This window comes from Hemiscyllium ocellatum, chromosome 7, assembly GCF_020745735.1.
Source record: "Hemiscyllium ocellatum isolate sHemOce1 chromosome 7, sHemOce1.pat.X.cur, whole genome shotgun sequence".
NCBI classification, from domain to species: domain Eukaryota; kingdom Metazoa; phylum Chordata; class Chondrichthyes; order Orectolobiformes; family Hemiscylliidae; genus Hemiscyllium; species Hemiscyllium ocellatum.
The window spans coordinates 43832076-43850984 of NC_083407.1; the positions used below are offsets into that span (position 1 = coordinate 43832076).

The window sequence follows — 18909 nt, forward strand, 5'->3', positions numbered from 1 at the left end:
TGCCTATCACTGGTAAGCCCATTCTTTTCTAAATATAAATACATCCTATCCCTCAGTACCTTCTCCAGCAACTTTCCTACCACCGACGTCAGGCTCACTGATCTTTAGTTACCCGGAATATCCATTGGGTGAAATAATTTTAAGTTCAATCGATGATCAAAAATTTGTCAGTGTAAACCAACTACCTGTCTTACATGTTTTGTGATATTTCTTTTCTGGTGGAATTAATCTTTTTGGGTGTTATAACTTTTGAACCCCACCCCCATTCCCGGCTGAAATGTGTTTTATAAACAATAGACAATAGGTGCAGGAGTAGGCCATTCATCCCTTCGAGCCAGCACCACTATTCATTATGATCATGGCTGATCATCCAATATTCAGTATCCTGTTCCTGCTTTATCCCCACAACCCTTGATTCCACTATCTTTAAGAGCTCTATCCATCTCTTTCTTGAAAGTATCCAGAGGCTTGACCTCCACTGCCTTCTGGGGCAGAGTATTCCATATATCCACCACACTCTGGGTGAAGAAGTTTCTCTGCAACTCTGTTCTAAATGGCCTACCCCTTATTTTTAAGCTGTGTCCTCTGGTTCTGGACTCACCCATCGGTGGAAACATGCTTCCTGTCTCCAGAGTATCCAATCCTTTAATAATCTTATACGTCTCAGTCAGATCCCCTCTCATCCTTCTAAACTCAAGTGTATACAAGCCCAGTCACTCCAGTCTTTCAACATATGATAGTCCCGTCATTCTGGGAATCTCGTGAACCTACCCTGCACTCCCTCAATGTCCTTCCTCAAATTTAGAGACCAAAACTGCTCACAATACTCTAGATGTGGTCTCACCAGGGCTCTGTACTGATGCAGAAGAACCTCTTTGCTCCTATACTCAATAACTCTTGTTATGAAGGCCAACATGCCATTAGCTTTCTTCACTGCCTGCCGTACCTGCATGCTTGCTTTCATTGACTAATGTACAAGAACACCCAGATCTCGTTACATTTACCGTTTACCGAACTTGACTCCATTTAAATAGTAATCTGCCTTCCTGTTCTTGCCACCAAAGTGGATAGCCACACATTCATCCACATTAAGCTGCATCTGCCATGCATCTATCTACTCACCTAGCCTGTCCAAGTCACCCTATATTCTCATAACATCCTTCTCACATTTCACCCTGCCACCCAGCTTTGTGTCATCAGCAAATTTGCTAATATTACATTTAATACCTTCATCTATATCATTAATGTATATTGAAAACAGCTGCAGTCCCAGCACCAAATCTTGTACCCCACTGGTCACTGCCTGTCATTCCGAATGGAACCTGCTTATTACTACTCTTTGCTTCCTGTCAGCCAGCCAATTTTCAATCCAAGTCAGTATTTTGCCCACAATACCATGTGTCCTAACTTTGCTCACTAATCTCCTATGTGGGACTTTATAAAAGGCTTTCTGAAAGTCCAGGTACACTACATTCAATGGCTCTCCTTTGTCCATCTTCATAGTTACATCCTCAAAAAATTCCAGAAGATTAGTCAAGCACGATTTCCCCCTCGTAAATCCATGCTGACTCTGACCTATCCTATTACTGCTATCCAAATGAGTCATAATTTCATCTTTTTTTATAATTGACTCCAGCATCTTTCCCACCACTGACGTCAGGGTAACAGGTCCATAATTCCCTGTTTCTCTCTACCTCCTTTCTTGAAAAGTGGGACGACATTAGCCATCCTCCAATCCACAGAAACTGATCCTGAATCTGTAGAACATTGGAAAATGGTTACCAATGCATCCACAACTTCTAGCGCCACATCCTTAAGTACCCTGGGATGCAGACCATCAGGTCCTGGGGACTTATCAGCCTTCAGACCTAACAGTCTTTCCAACACCATTTCCTGCCTAACATAAATTCCCTTCAGTTCATCCATTACCCTGGGTCCTTCAGCTACATCTGAGAGATTGCTTGTGTCTTCCCCAGTGAAGACAGATCCAAAGTACCTATTCAACTCTTCTGCCATTTCAATGATCCCCATAATAAATTCACCCGTTTCTATCTACAAAGGCCCAATTTTAGTCTTAACCTTTCTTTTTCCATCTAAAAAAGTTTTTACTATCCTCCTTTATATTTTGGCCAGTTTGCCTCATTTTTTCCCTGTGTATTGCCTTTTTAGTTATCCTCTGTTGCTCTTTAAGTGTTTCCCAGTCCTCTGGCTTCCCTCTCATTTTTGCTATGTTATACTTCTTGTCTTTTATCCTTCTACAGTCCTTAACTTCCCTCATCAGCCATGGCCACCCCTGCTTCCCCTTAGGATCTTTCTTCCTCTTTGAAATGAACTGATCCTGTGCCTTCTGCATTATATCCAGAAATACCTGCCATTGTTGTTCCACTTTCATCCCTGATAGGGTATTGAACCATTGAACTTTGGCCAGCTCCTCCCTCATAGCTCCATAGTTCCCTTTGTTCAACTGCAATACTGACACTTCTGATTCTCCCTTGTCCCTCTCAAAATGCAGATTAAAACTTATCATATTATGGTCAGTACCTCCTCATGGCTTCTTTACTTCGAGGTCCCTGATCAAATCCAGTTTGTTGCAGATCCAGACCCAGAATTGCCTTCTCCCTGGTAGTCTCCAGTACCAGCTGTTCTAAGAATCCATTTTAGGAGGAAAGAGCCTCCCCTGAAGAACAGAAGCTGTCCCATAGTTATTTAAGTCTGGTGATAGAGTGGAGGGAGGGTTTCTGCCCCTCCAGCATCAGAAACCCCACCTTAGAAATCTGGCAGCCATTCAGACCCTCTCGATCTATCAGTTGTGCCGGCCAGGAATAGCAGCCACTCCTATTCCTGTTCATGAGTGTTGAGGAGTTGATCTTCCTTGGATCAGAATCTTGTAAGTCTCTGGGTGTCTGCAAGGGTGATGAGATACAGCCCATTGAATGGGCACACAAAAGTGTCATGAACATATGTTAACAGAAGTCATTTCAGGCCCCCAGAAGCTATTAGTGGTACATCTTCACTTATTCCCAAAACCAAGTTTGAACCAAGCCAATATGTAAAGCAACTGTGTGCCAATATTGCAACTAAAAGACTGAATGAAAGCTTGAGCAAGTTTGGCTCCACATCAGAAAGCTACCTTCAAATGAAATAATGGGAAGGTTGTTTATGTAAGCTTTATGGGCAAGATAAGCAGTAGAAAATTTGCAGTTATGAAAATGTTATAGCAGTTATAAATCTGAAATTTGGGCGCATTCTCAATGTAATGGAGGAAAATTGAATGTATAAATTTCTTAAAGTTAATACGTTGCTGAAACTGAGGTCCATAAAGGAAGGGGAGATCACCTTTAAATATGGTCCCTCACATTAATTAGAAGAATTTTTTTAAAAATCTGAAGTCTTTGTGTTATACACATCATTAGAAGACAGGCAATTGCGAATGAATCATCAAATTTGGTAAAGCAATGCATTTACAATTAAAAATTGTTTACTTTTAAATTCTGTGTATTGCTTTTTTAGTTATCCTCTGTTGCTCTTTAAGTGTTTCTAAAGCCTGCTATATTGATACATCTATGATTTTCATTGTACTTTATATTATCAATGTCTCCATTTGAAATTTGCAGCCAAAAAGTGAACTGAGTAGCGTGCGTCACCTGACATCAGGAAACTGGGAAGTCACACAAATCCTTGGATATGACGAAGTTCATCAAAAGATGTGAGTATATTCTACTTTGCCAAACTGATTTTTTTGAGTAATGACAACTAATATAATAATGGAAACAATTACAAAAGTCAGGTCTCTTATATTTTGTTAACAAGATTAAATGTATTATTTATATTGAACTTTGAGATGATACATGCAGCATTAACATATTATGTTGCAAGGGTTTTGAGTGGTTCCGAATAAAGTTATGTAATCTAGTTTGTGCTTTTAACACAATATTCAAGCATATGTATTAAGAGTTCCTTTCTACAGAATGGTAATGTGGCCATACACATTTTATTTAATAATTTTGTTTGATGAAGTATAAAGCTTTAGTCTTGACTCTTCAAAAATAAATATTTTCAAACATATTTTAACACTGGAGTGTTATCCACAAGGACATGTTATTTCCTTCAATTCTGAACAAAGTTGTTGGAACAGAGACTCAAGATAACATTCAAACTATAACCCTCTCCATCTCCTCTCCGAGGACTAGTAAAATGTAGGAAGATAACCAGTCCCTTTAAACTATAGCTACCATGTTGGTGAGAATTTCAAGGTAGAGTCAGATTTGTGTAAAGGTTCGCAGCTCGGGTGCCGGTTATTGTGGTTGTGAGTACGTCCCCTGAGCTGGGAAGTTGATTTGCAGATATTTTGTTCCCTGTCTAGGTGACATCTTCAGGGCTTTGGAACCTCCTTGAAGTGCTGCTGTACTGTGTCTTCTGGAATTTATTTGGTTCTGTTCCTGCTGCTTCCAGTTGCTGGTTCCAGTTGTTTATTAGAGTGGCCGTCATATTGGGTCCAGGTCAATGTGCTTGTTAACAGAGTCCATGGATGAGTGCCATGCTTCTCGGAATTCTCTGTGTCCTCTGTTTGGGTGTCCTATGATTGTTGTGTTGTCCCAGTCGAATTTGTGGTCCCTGTCATCTGTGTGTATGGATACTACGGACAGCTGTTCATGACGTTTAGTGGCGAGTAAGTGTTCGTGGATGCAAATTTTTAGTTGTCTTCCTGTTGGCCAGTTATGGTATTTCGCCCAGTCTTTGCATGGAATCTTGTAAATTGCCTTAGTCTTGCACATGCCAGACATTGGATCTTTTATCCTAGTGAGTTGTTGTTGAGCTTGGCTGTCGGTTTATGGGCTGATACGAATCACAGTGGCTGGAGAAATCTGGCTGTTAGTTTTTAATGTATGGCAGAGGGGCTAGTGAGTTGGGTCATGGCATGTTCTTGTTGCATTGTTTGTCTGTTAGGCACCTGTGGATGAAGTTGTGGGGACATTTGTTCTTAACGAATATTCTGTAGCGGTCTTCTTCACTTTGTAGGTCATGAGTGCTGCAGTGCGTTGTCGCCCTTTTGAACAGGGTGCTAATGCAGCTTCTCTTGTGTGTGTTTTGGTGATTGCTGTTGTAATTCAGGACCTGACATCTCAGAAACGTCTCGGAACTGACAGCCAGACTTTACCATCCGCTCAGGTTCAAGATAGCCATTAAACCGACAGGCACACTCAGACAACAACGCACCAGGACCAAAGACCCTATACCCATCATGTGCGAGATTAACGTAATGTACAAGATTCCATACAAAGAATGCACGGTATAGGGCAAACTGGCAAACAACTAACAATCCACATCCACGAACACCAACTAGCCATTAAATGCCATGGTCAGCTGTCCCTAGTAGCCATACACACAGATGACAGGGACCACAAATTCAGTTGGGACAACACAATAATCATAGGGCAAGCTAAACAGAGAATTCCTACAAGCGCGGCACTCATCCATGGACTCTATCAACAAGCAAATTGACCTGGACCCAATATACTGGTCACTACACCAAGCAACAGGAACCGGTAACTGGAAGCAGCAGAAACAGAACCAATCGATTTGAGAAGACACAGTACAGCAGCGTTTCACTAGAGGCTCAAAAGCACTGAAGATGTCACCTAAACAGAGTAAGAAATGTCTGCAAATCAACTTCCCAGCTGAGCGAGCATACCCACAACCACGACAAAGTGTTCTTAGTGTCACATTAAGGAAATAAGAACTGCAGTGCAGAGTTGATGTACATTATAGTTGGCTTCAAACTTCCCCTCCAGATCCATCATTACAGTTATGCAGTGGATCCATAAGAAGCTGTGCTGCAAACTGTTTTCAGCATTAAATTTTGTCTCTGCCGACTACACAGAGAGTAATTGCCAAACAATCAAAACCAAATTAATCAAGAAGCTGACTGTGTTGGGATTGAACTTTGTGAACATTATTCGCATAACAAAACATTGACTGACTGCCCAGCTGTAGTGACACCATTCACGTCGTCCTCTTTGTTTAACTTCTGATCTTACCAATAAGCAATGACAAGATACTCATGTTTCAACACAGGAGGAAGGAATTATTATTAGATTAGATTAGATTACTCACAGTGTGGAAACAGGCCCTTCGGCCCAACAAGTCCACACCGACCTGCCGAAGCGCAACCCACCCATACCCCTACATTTACCCCTTACCTAACACTACGGGCAATTTAGCATGGCCAATTCACCTGACCCACGCATCTTTGGACTGTGGGAGGAAACCGGAGCACTCGGAGGAAACACATGCAGACACGTGGAGAACGTGCAAACTCCACACAGCCAGTCACCTGAGGTGGGAATTGAACCCGGGTCTCTGGCACTGTGAGGCAGCAGTGCTAACCATTGTGCCACCATGCTGCCTACTTGCCACCGTGCTGCCCACTTTATATAGTCATTGCCCACCTAGTATCCAGTTCGACATAATGGCCAAGATCTTCTGGCAGGAATTGCTCATAAAGCTTCAATTTACATTGGGTTCTTTGTCAAAACCCTATGTGTGACACCCTCTACAACATCTCAGAGCTCTGAATTAGAGTTTGAGACTTTGGAAGGTTGCAATTTACATACATAGATAGTTATGAAGGATAAGTTAGACTGACTGATTAAAACCAGTTTTAACTCATGATTACAAATATGTATTACTCCCCACCACACCCCTCTCTTGCCCATGACTGCCCTAGCTCACCCTGAACTGACCTTACCACCTTGTCATCCTACACATCTGGTTGAACCAACCTTACCACCTTGTCACCCGACACATCAGGCTGAACCAACCTCACCATCTTGTTGCATAATACACTTGTCATCCTGTTACCCTATCAGCTGTCTTGCTGCCACTCAACCACCCAACCACAGGCTAGTTACCAGCTGCCATTCTACTCCCAGCCAGGTGCCTACCTGCCTCGCTGTCAGTGCATCAACATTAACAGGTGGCACGCTACCTGGCTTCCAAACTGCCACCCTATCACCCTACACAAAAGGCACCCAGCCCAGAACAGTTGCTCAAACTACTTCATTGCCACTCCGCCCAATTGGAATTCTGACACTGTCATCTGCCAAACCATCTAGCTGGCACTGTGCCATCCACTATCCAGTCATGCTATAGTTGATGCCCTACACAGCTAGCATTGACACCCTGCTACCTTACCCAACCAGTGGCCAATGTAACTGGCACCAGACAAGCTCACTATGCTGAACGAACTGCTACTTATGATGAAGGTCTACCACCATTCACTTTAAGCATAGGAAATGCTAGCATCTGATGGAGGAAATTCCTGTCCTGGTCTAACAAGAAGAATTGGTTATCATTAACAAAATGCAGTTTATCACATGTTAGCAACTAGTTGCAGATTATATTGATATCACAAACATTCTTACCAAAACGTTAAGGAGGACCAAATTCTAGATGTCACTCTTTCGAGATCCTGAATTATTTTGCCCACAAGTTTTGACATCATCATACCCTTAATATTTAATTACATTTACCACTATCCTACTCACCCACATCTCTGAATTTGTAACCTCCAAATTATCTGGATTTATACTAATTTCCTGGAGCACATTCTTCTTGGATTTGGAAGATTGGTAATTTGCTGGTGAAATCTGACCAATCTGATTGAGGATTGCCGGCTATTGTGCCACTGTGGACTGAGTGCGTGACATACATTCAATGTCATGCTTGGTAACATTGTCAATCATCATTCTGGTGAGTCCATCCACTATCAACTGCAGTTTTCTCACCATGTATAGTGTTTCATGGATAAACCTCATTAGACAAAGGTAAAATCTTTGTTTTCTTAGAGGCATTCCTGTTAGCTCCTTCTCATGCAGTAGAGCAACTAAAGGTTTGTGATCCATTTTTTTGACCACTTTCTGAGCATAACCTGAAATCTCTTGCAAGCTCATGCAACTGAGAGAGTCTCCTTCTCAATCACAGCATATTTTGTTTCCTTGTGTATTAATACTCCTGATGTATAACAATACCAGTTTATGATCCATCCAATCACTGCCTGCAGCTTGAAGCAGCATCTGCTACAATGGTTAGAAAGAATGGATTACACATCACTGCAAATGTCTGAGACCCTCAGAAAAGTATTCTCTTGATACTTTTCCAGTACCATGTTTGTATCTTGTTGAGAAGATATTTCAAGGATTCTATAGCAGTCAATTGAGATAAATATTTTGCCAATTGACTTCCCATCCCTAAGTGGGAGCGCCTTAAAAGAAGCCTCAGTGCTAACTCTTCCAGACAGCCAACTGACAGCACACTATTCCTTTATCCACTTACCTCATCCACCCTACCCAATTAAACATCTAAACATTCACACACTCACTCCAACACAATTAAAACTTCTATGAAATTTAAATTCTACTTACTGTACTATGGCAGAGGGTGCTAAAAAGAGGGGACATATTTTGACCTTTCCTGCACTGTGTGGCGAAGTGCCCAGCTTTCTATGCAGCATCTCCGGAGAGCAGGCATCATTAGAAGCTTAGGCTGCAAAGGTGACGGCAGTTAATTGTATTTTTTCCTCTGATTAGCATAAGTGGGAACTGTCCTGACACTAATTGGAATATTTAGGCCAACATTATTCACAGTTGAGACCTTGTTTCAAAGGTAGTTACATAGCTTTCAGATGCCCAGACATCACGAAACCCTCAATATAAATGCCTGAGTTTTTTAAAAATAAGATTTGAAAAATGTAGTTTGGTGAAACATAATCATTGCTATAAATTTAATTGGAGACCTCATTTTTTACTCGATAAATTTAACTTGGCCTACTAAAAAAATCTTGAAGTATTATTTTCTGTCACATAACATTACCGCATTAATTGAAACTATAAGTAACTGCTTCAAGGTCTCCTTCACAGAACAATATTCTTTAATATGTGAATACCAACTAATGGTTTGCTGATCTAATTTAATTCATTAGATATTTTCTAAGTACGGAAGATTCGCCAAGAGGAAGACACTTGTACAGGTAAGCAGAATCAGGTAAAACTATACCTGTTTCAAAACAATGTTGTGTTCAAACTGAGATGTGATTAATGATTATGAGATGGTGATTTTTTAAATTGTAACAGCAAATCTATATTCTCATTGAGTTTTCCAATGAAATGTCATCTCTGGATGGATCTCAAGTCTGCAGTTGTCTTTATTTGATTCACTTCATTCACTTTTATCCTGGGACATGGTCTATCACCAAGTTTGATCTATCCAGTATTGATCAAAATTAATCCCTTGGCATCTTACAGCATGCTGATGCACACATTGAGACCATACCACTCACTCATGGTGAAGGTTGACTATATTTCTTTCACATTCACAATTCGTATTAGAGGCTAAAAAGTAATTTTGGTAGGGAAAAAAATTATTTTGGAGCCAAATATATCTGAATGATGTGCTGAGTAAGCAATTGTTGAGTCCAATTAATTAGCAAACTAACCTAAAGTTGCACTTTACAAGTACATTAAAACAAGGAAAATAGCTAAAAGAAGTTTGATTTGTTGCTAAAGAACTACTTTTCTGCAGAGACTGTTTAAAATGCATTAGAGCTTGTTATTTCATATTTTTAGAGTTATAGAGTCTTACAGAACAGAAGAAGCACTTTAGTCCATTGAATCTCCACCCATTTACTTTAGAGTACTGCAAAGTACATTAGACCCATTGACAATAATCCCAATTTTCAGACTTTAGTTCATTGCCTTGAATGTTTTGAACGTTTAAGTGCACATCCATCTACTTTTCAAAGGTGAAGTGGATTCCCACCTCTCCTACTATCAGGCAATGCATTCTATACTCCTACTATCCTGAGGGAGAAAGATGTTTTCCTCAAATACACTCTAAACCTTCTGCCCGCCGCCTTAAATTTATACCCCTTGTTATTGAGCTTTCAGCTAAGGGCCACATCTGTTTTCTGTCCACCCTGTTCTTGCTCCTCATAATCTTATACACCTCAATCAGGTCACATCTCAGCCTTCTCTGCTCCAAAGAACCAACCTGAGCCTATCAAGCCTTTCTTCATAGATCAACTGCTCCAGCATAGGCAACATCCTGGTGAATATCCTCTGCACCCCCTGAAGTGCAGTCACATGCTTCCTATGGTGACCAGAACTGCAAACAGTACTCCAACTGTGACCCAACCAAACTTTTGTACAGCTCCACCATAACTTCCCTGCTCTTATAATCGGTGCCACATCTGATGTAGACACATGTCTCGTATGCCTTTCAACTAACTCTATTAAGCTGTCCTACCCTTCAGGGATCTGTAGACCAGCATCCCAAGATCCCTCTATTCCTCTGAGCTTCATTCATTGTGTACTCTTTTGTTACTTCTTCCAAAGTGCATCACTTCACATTTGTCAGGGTTAAGTTCCATCTGCACTGATCTGCCTATCTGGCCAACCTTGCAAAAGTGACGACTGCAGATGCTGGAGGTTAGAGTCGAGAATGTGGTGCTTGAAAAGCACAACAGGTCAGGCAGCATCTGAGGAGCAGGAAAATTGATGTTTTGGGCAAAAGTCCTCCATCAACCTGTCATTATCTTCCTGTAACTTATGATCTTCTTCCTCACTGTTAACTATCCAGTCCATCTTTGTGTCATCCATAACTTAGTTATCATTCCCCCATATTTTCATCTTTATTGTTTATATATATTTATCATAAACAATAAGGGACCCAACACTGATCCCTATAGTATACCACAGGCCTCCAGTCACACAAACAGCCTTCGACCATTACTGTCTCCCTCCTACCACTAAACCAATTTTGGAACAAACTTGCCAAGTTACCCCGGATAGGGTAAAAACAACGACTGCAGATGCTGGAAACCAGATTCTGGATCAGTGGTGCTGGAAGAGCACAACAGTTCAGGCAGCATCCAAGGAGCAGCGAAATCAATGTTTCGGGCAAAAGCCCTTCATCAGGAATAAAGGCAGAGAGCCTGAAGCGTGGAGAGATAAGATAAAGCAGGGTGGGGGTGGCGAGAAAGTAGCATAGAGTACAATAGGTGAGTGGGGGAGGGGATGAAGGTGATAGGTCAAGGAGGAGAGGGTGGAGTGAATAGGTGGAAAAGGAGCTAGGCAGGTCGGACAAGTCCGGACAAGTCATGGGGACAGTGCTGAGCCGGAAGTTTGGAACTAGGGTGAGGTGGGGGAAGGGGAAATGAGGAAACTGTTGAAGTCCACATTGATGCTTGGGGTTGAAGTGTTCCGAGGCAGAAGATGAGGCTTTCATCCTCCAGGCGTCTGGTGGTGAAGGAGGCCCAGGACTTCCATGTCCTCATCAGAGTGGGAGGGGGAGCTGAAATGTTGGGCCACGGGGCGGTGTGGTTAAATGGTGTGGGTATACCGGAGATGTTCCCTAAAGCGCTCTGCTAGAAGGTGCCCAGTCTCCCCAATGTAAAGGAGACCGCATCGGGAGCAACGGATACAATAAATGATGTTAGTGGATATGCAGGTAAAACTTTGATAAATGTGGAAGGCTCCTTTAGGAGGAGGTCTGGGCACAGGTTGGTGCCTGCGGTGGCAGGGGAAGGTGCCAGGATGGGAGAATTGGTTGTAGGGGGGCATGGACCTGACCAGGTAGTCACGGAGGAAACGGTCTTTGCGGAAGGCGGAAAGGGGTGGGAGGGAAATATATCCCTGGTGGTGGGGTCTTTTTGGAGGTGGCGGAAATGTCGGTAGATGATTTGGTTTATGCGAAGGTTGGTAGGGTGGAAGGTGAGCACCAGGGGCGTTCTGTCCTTGTTATGGTTGGAGGGGTGGGGTCTGAGAGCGGAGGTGCGGGATGTGGACGAGATGTGTTGGAGGGCATCTTTAACCACATGGGAATGGAAATTGCTGTCTCTAAGGAAGGAGGCTATCTGGTGTGTTCTGTGGTGGAACTGGTCTTCCTGGGAGCAGATACAGCGGAAGTGGAGGAATTGGGAATACGGGATGGCATTTTGTCATAATGTGTATTCAGATCCTGGAAAAGTTGGAGCAGGAGAAAATCAATTTGGTCTGGAAGGTAATCTCTGGAAGAAAATTCACCTGTATCAATTGTTTAATCCCACCTTCCTTCCTTCATTCATTATTGGCAGTCATGTCTTCAGCTGTCTTCTCCTAAGGTTCTGGAATTTGCCATCTCGTATTCCCGATTCCTCCGCCTCCGCTGTATCTGCTCCCAGGAGGACCAATTCCACCACAGAACACACCAAATGGCCTCCTTCTTTAGAGACCACAATTTCCCTTCCCACATCCATCCACATTTTACCTGCACGTCCACTAATATCATTTATTGTATCTGTTGGTCCCGATGTAGTCTCCTGTACACTGGGGAGACTGGGCGCCTCCTAGCAGAGCGCTTTAGGGAACATCTCCAGGACACCCGCACCAATCAACCACACCACCCCATGGCCCAACATTTCAACTGCCCCTCCCACTCTGCCGAGGACATGGAGGTCCTGGGCCTCCTTGCCTCACCACCAGACGCCTGGAGGAAGAACGCCTTATCTTCCGCCTTGGAACACTTCAACCCCAGGGCATCAATGTGGACTTTAACAGTTTCCTCATTTCCCCTTCCTCCACTTCACCCTAGTTCCAAACTTCCAGCTCAGCACTGTCCCCATAACTTGTCTGGACTTACTACCTGCCTATCTCCTTTTCCACCTATCCACTCCACCCTCTCCTCCCTGACCTATCACCTTCATCCCCTCCTCCACTCATCTATTGTACTCTATGCTACTTTCTCCCCACCCCCACCCTTCTCTAGCTTATCTCTCCACGCTTCAGGCTCTCTGCCTTTATTCCTGATGAAGGGCTTTTGCCTGAAACATCGATTTCGCTGCTCCTTGGATGCTTCCTGAACTGCTGTGCTCTTCCAGCACCATTAATCCAAGTTACTCTGGATCCCCATTTGCCTGTTTCCCATGTGGGACCTTGTCAAAAATCCATATAAGCCATACATCAACTGTATCACCTTCTTCTGTATCTTATCAAAAAATCCATGATTTGTTAGGCATGTTCTCCCTATGACAAAGCCATGCTGACTATCCCTGATCAAACCTTGCGTCTCCAAGTTGAGGTTAATTCTTTCATATAGTCATACAGCATGGAAACCCATCCTTCAATTCAAACAGTCCATGCCGATCACGATCCAACGCTAAACTAGTGCTACCTGCTTGCACTTGGTCCATATCCTTACAAACATTTCTTATTCACGTACTTATCCAAATGCCTTTTAAACATTGTAACTGTACCTGCATCCATGAATTTCTCTGCAAGTTTATTCCATATGAATAGAAATTGATCTGTATTCATTAGAATATAGAAGAACGAGAGGTGTCTTTATTGAAATATGCAAGGTTTCTGGGAAAATGATAGGGTAGAAGAGAAAATGTTGTTTCCCATAGTGACAGAGTCTAGGACCAGATAGCATAATGTCAGAATTAGGGGTCTCATATTTAAGACAGAGATGAGGAGGAATTTCTTCTCTCAGAGGGCATTGAATCTCTGAAATTCTTTTCTGTAGAAACTTGTTGAGGATGGGTCATTAAGTATATTCAATGCTGAGATAGGCAGATACTTTAATCAGTGAGGGAATTGAGGGTCATAGGGGAAAGCAGTAAAGTGCAGTTGGGGCTAATCAGATCAACCATGATGTGAAGGAGGCAGTGTTGGACTGGGATGGACAAAGTTAAAAATCGTACAACACCAGGAAGTACCTAGTGCTGCCAAATAAACCTGGTGGCTGATTTTTAACTCAGATCTGCCATGGTCTTATTGAATGACAGGACTTAATGGACTGAATGGCCTACATTTGCTCCTCCACCTTATGGTCTTATTGACACACCTTTTGGGCTTTTGTTCCGTCTCTTGCTTCTCTGGTTCGTCTCTATTTATTAAATCCTTATTATTTATTATTTAGCCATCACTTGTCTTTTATCTAATTACAGATCACTATTCCTGCTGCCTTTTGTTTAGTTCTGTAACTCCCTAACTGTTCATCTCTCACACCTCCTGTTTTAATGACATGTTATCAACCTGAACGTTGACTTTGCCATTTCTAATTCCACCTGACTTTGGATATTTTCAGCATTTTCTGTCATTATTTCCAATATTGACAGTCCTTATTTTTGATTGGGGATAAATATTTGGTCTGTTTTTTGGTGAAAACATATTGAATTTGCATTATGATTACACGAGCATGTCAGTAACAGCACATTGGTACATATTTCTCTGTTGGTAACCTGTTTTCTTATGTTTGCTCTGTTTGATAGTGTACACACTGTTGGATCATTTCATCGCCAGTGTCTTTCCTGCACTTTCCATAGAGATAACTGCACTTACTTCAGTGCATACTTCAGCCCCAGTAACGAACACTTCACACTGCACTGTGAAGGTAGGCTCTGAGTCAGTTGTGGGAGACAATAAATACAATTGATTTACTGTTCTTCTGTAATTAAAATATCCTGATACTTTAAGAAGCAAAAGCTAGTTGTGGTTTATTCAGGGCAAGTTCACTTGCTGAAGATCAAGTGGAAGGTCTCATGAGTATTGATTTAAGCATTTGTGACTAGAAAAAAAATCATGTATCTATTGCATAGTTGCCAATTGTCCATTTTTTTTTAGGTGATTAGCAATTCCATGCAGGCACCCATCATTCTGCTGGCCCCTAAAGTGAGCTTTGTAAGAAATGGAGTTACCCTGAAAAATAATTACTCACCATCACAATACTCCAGTAATTCTTTGAGAAGGGGTAGGCTCCAACAGCTGAGTGTCTATGCTTCATAGATCCCCTATAGTGTGGAATCAGGCCATTCGGTCCAACAAGTACACCAACCCTCCAAAGAGTAACCCACCCAGACCAATTCCCCCTACCCAATTACTCTACCTTTACCCCGAATAATGCACCTAACCTACACATTTTTGCATTGTGGGAGGAAACCAGAGCACCAAAGGAAGCCCATGCAGACGCCAGGAGAATGTACAAACTACACACAGACAGTTGCCCAAGTTTGGAATTGAACATGCATCCCTGGTGCTGTAAGGCAGCAGTGCTAACCACTGAGCCACCATACCACCCAGCTTGCTTTTTTTAATTTACTCATGGATGTTGGCATTTCTGGTTAGGCTTGAATTAATTATCCATGCCTTTGAGAAAATGATGGTGAACTGTGTGCTTGCACTGCAGTCTATTTGATGTAGGTACAGCAAAACATCCATTAGGATGTTGACCCAGTGACTCTGAAGGAACAGCAATATATTTCCAAGTATGGATAGTAATTGGGTTGAAGGGGAACTCGCAGATGGTAGTGTTCCCATGAATTTGATGCCCTTGTCCTACACAATATTGGTCCTGGGTTTCGAAGGTGCTGTCTGAGGATCCTTGGTGAATTACTGCAGTGCATCTTGTTGATCACACACTCTGCTGCTACTGAGTGTCAATGTAAAGGAAGTGGATGTTTGTGGATTCGGTCCTAATCCAGCAAGTTGCTTTGTTCTGGATTATGTTGAGTTTCTTTAGTGTTGTTGGATATGCCCCCCATCCCCATCCAGGCAAGTGGGGAGTATTCTAGCACATTCCTGATTGTGCCTTGTAGATGTTGGACAGGCTTTGGTGAGTCATGAGATAAGTTATTTGCTCAAAGATTTCTAGCCTTTAACCTGTTCTTGGAATCACTTTTCTAATGATATCCTCCTTAGATGTTAATAGTGTGGGTTCAGCCATGGTATTACTATTGAATATCAAAGAATGATGGATATTTTCTCTCATGTTGTAAATGGTCATAACCTGGTATTTATGTGGTGAAAATGTTACTTGCCACTTGTCAGCCCAAGCCTGGATATTCTCCTTGTCTTGCTTCATTTGGACATGGACTGCTTCAGTGTCTGAGGTGTCACTAATAGTGGTGAACATTGTGCAAGCATCCCCACTTCTGACCTTAAGATGGAGGAAAGGTCATTGGTGAAGCACCTGAAGATGGTTGGGCCTAGACCCCTGGCCTGAGGTATTCCTCGCGAGTTTTGAGAAGATTTGTAGTTCTGGTTGTGGTTCTGGATGTAGGTTTGCTCACAGTGCTGGAAGGTTCATTGAACAACAACTAGCCACAAAATGACATGACCCCCTCTCACAAGTATCTTTACATACAGATAAGGAAGGACACCACTTCAAAAGGGACAACATATCCATCCTAGGACAAGCCAAACAGAGACATGCATGAGAATTCCTAGAAGCGTGGCATTCCATCCCGAATGCGATCAACAAACAGATTGAGTTGGACCCCATCAACCACCTCCTGAAAAAAGAACAGGAAATAACATCCCCAACTCAAATAAACGCAAACATATAAAAAAAGGCAGAATTATCAGCAATGCTTCGCCCGGAGGCCCACTGAAGCTATTATCTAGTAAGGTGGTGAAACGTCTGGAAATGAACCTTCCAGCTCAGCAAACAAACCTACATCCTGAGGTATTCCTGCAGAGATGACATGGAACTGAAATGACTGACGTCCAACCACCACAACTATCTTCCTTTGTGCCTTAAAACCATAAGCTAAAGGAGCAAAATCAGGCCATTTGACCCATTAAGTCTGCTCTACCATTCAATCATAACTGATATATTTCTCAACACCTTCTCCCTTCAAACATCGATCACGTTATTAATCAAGAAATATCTCTCTCTGTCTTAAAGGCACTCAATGAGTTGGCCTCCATACTCTTCTGCGAAAAGTGTGGCACTGAAAAAGCACAGCAGGTCAGGCAGTATCTGAGGAGCTGAAGAGTCAATGTTTTGGGCATTAACCCTTCATCCAGAATGACTTATGCCGAAACATTGACTCTCCATCTCCTCAGATACTGTCTGACCTGCTATGCTTTTCCAGCACCACACTTTCTGACTCTGACTCTTCAGCATCTGCAGTCCTCACTTTCTCCATAGTCTTTGGTGGCAATGCATTCCATATATTCTGGCTGAAAAACGTTCTTCCTCAGCTAAGTTCTGAAGGATCATCCTTTCACTCTGAGGCAGTGCCCTTTGGTCCAATCTCCGTTACTCGTAATAATACCATCTTCATGTCCACTGTATCCAGGCTTCTCCATATTCTGTTAGTTTCAATGTGACATGTCTGACTCCAAGTAGTGGAGATATTCGTCAGGGTGCCCATTGACTCTAGCTTTGCTGGAATTCCTTGATGCCAAAAAAAGTTAGTCTCACAACATCTCTGGTGTTTATCCTTTTTGTCAGTCTTTGGACCAAGGCTCAATGACCATGGTAGAAGCCAAACTGGGTGCTAATAGATAGGTTATTGTTAGACAGGTACTGCATAAAAGCACTGTTGATGACACCCTCCATCACTTCCCTGGCTGGGTTGGATTTGCCTTGATTTACATGTATAGCACATACCCAGCATCCACTAGACAATGCAGAAAATTGGCTAGTACTGTAGTTATTTTTGGAACAGGTATGGTAGGTATACCAGGTTCTGGAGCACCAGTCTCCAATACAATTGCCAAAATGTTGTCAGAGCCCATAGCTTTTGCAGTATCTGATTAATTTTCTGATATCAAGTGGAGTGAATTGAATTGGCTGAAGACAGACATCTATGATGCAAGGGATTGCTACAGAAGGCTGAGATAGTGGGTTATGAATCTTTATTCTGACTACAAATGCAAAAGATGATAATCAAAATCAACTTTGAGATGCATGACTTTAAAATCTCTGCAATTTCCATATTTAGTTCAGAATATTGCACAAGGCTATATAATAGTCATATCTTTGTGCAATGTTGTTTGGTGTCTATAAAGTTGTTGTAAAATTGTTTACACTTTTACATTAAAATTTTCAAAGATATTTATTTTTGTTTAAGTTTCTGCATTCAAGTTTGGTCATACTTACTACAAGAATGATCAGTTTAGCCCTTACCCTGTATTTCTGCTCTGTCTTTCTTCAGTCAAAAATATCAAGAGATGACAGGTGTTTCGAATTAGATAATTTACATGATCACAAGTATATTGACTCATAATGGAGGAAGTTTTTAGGTATTAAAGTGCGACTTTACATGAGATAGTGTAAGAGTCTCAGACCAACTGTTACTTTATGTTATCACAGTGTGGATTGTGTTTCCATGCTTGGAGCATCTTCCTCCAAATGATTACAATTTTTTTTCTCTCTCTAATTTCATGTAGGGTATTTCAGTTTGTTCCAATTTTTACCCATGCTTACAAAATAGCCAAAAAATGTGGAGGTATACAATAATATAATATTTATTGCAATTTCAGTGTGCATAATAAGTGCACTATATATTTCAAATGTGAAATCATGGTCCTTTTACTGTCAGCATGCACATGTCCTTCTATCATTTCTACATTCAACCCTGCAGAAAATGGATGTATTTGAGCTTGAGTTTTTTTTCCTCTGAGATACAACTGACAAAATAATGGGCAAGGCTACATACTAAGTCATAACAACACCATGTTTCACTGTGCTTTCAGTTGTAACCTTTTTTAATGTCATAGTTTAGACCATGTGTTTCACTTTTCATCGAACAAAAATATAACTTGTAAGCCAAAATACATTGTAGAAATCAAGGAATTGTGGTTTGGTGGCAAAGGAGGACATTTAACTAGCTGGAAGGGAAGGTCGTGAGTGGGTAGCTTGTCATTCCTAAGTTCTTCCACTGATCCTAAGCCTCTCCTTGAGTATATTAACAGCAGCTTCCCTGATGCCTGGCCCACAATGACAACTGGTAACTTCTTGTCAGACAGTAATGAAATGACATGACTTATCAGTGAGGAGGGTACAAAACCTCATGGGAATCTATTCAAACCAAGTAATTGTTTTGTTGAAAAAATAATTTTATCCCATAGTGAAGCTCTTAAG

The 18909-nt window shown here is 41.8% G+C and overlaps 1 protein-coding gene across 2 annotated transcripts in view; it reads left to right on the plus strand.

The window, feature by feature from the left end:
* The window catches only part of LOC132817060 (inactive dipeptidyl peptidase 10-like), a 924305-nt gene that overhangs the window by 827980 nt on the left and 77416 nt on the right, over window positions 1-18909 (plus strand). For both annotated transcript variants that reach the window (XM_060827148.1, XM_060827149.1), the window contains 3 exons: window positions 3615-3706; window positions 8981-9028; window positions 14309-14430. In XM_060827148.1, coding sequence (XP_060683131.1) covers window positions 3615-3706; window positions 8981-9028; window positions 14309-14430 — 262 coding nt within the window. The remainder of the gene's footprint in view (window positions 1-3614; window positions 3707-8980; window positions 9029-14308; window positions 14431-18909) is intronic.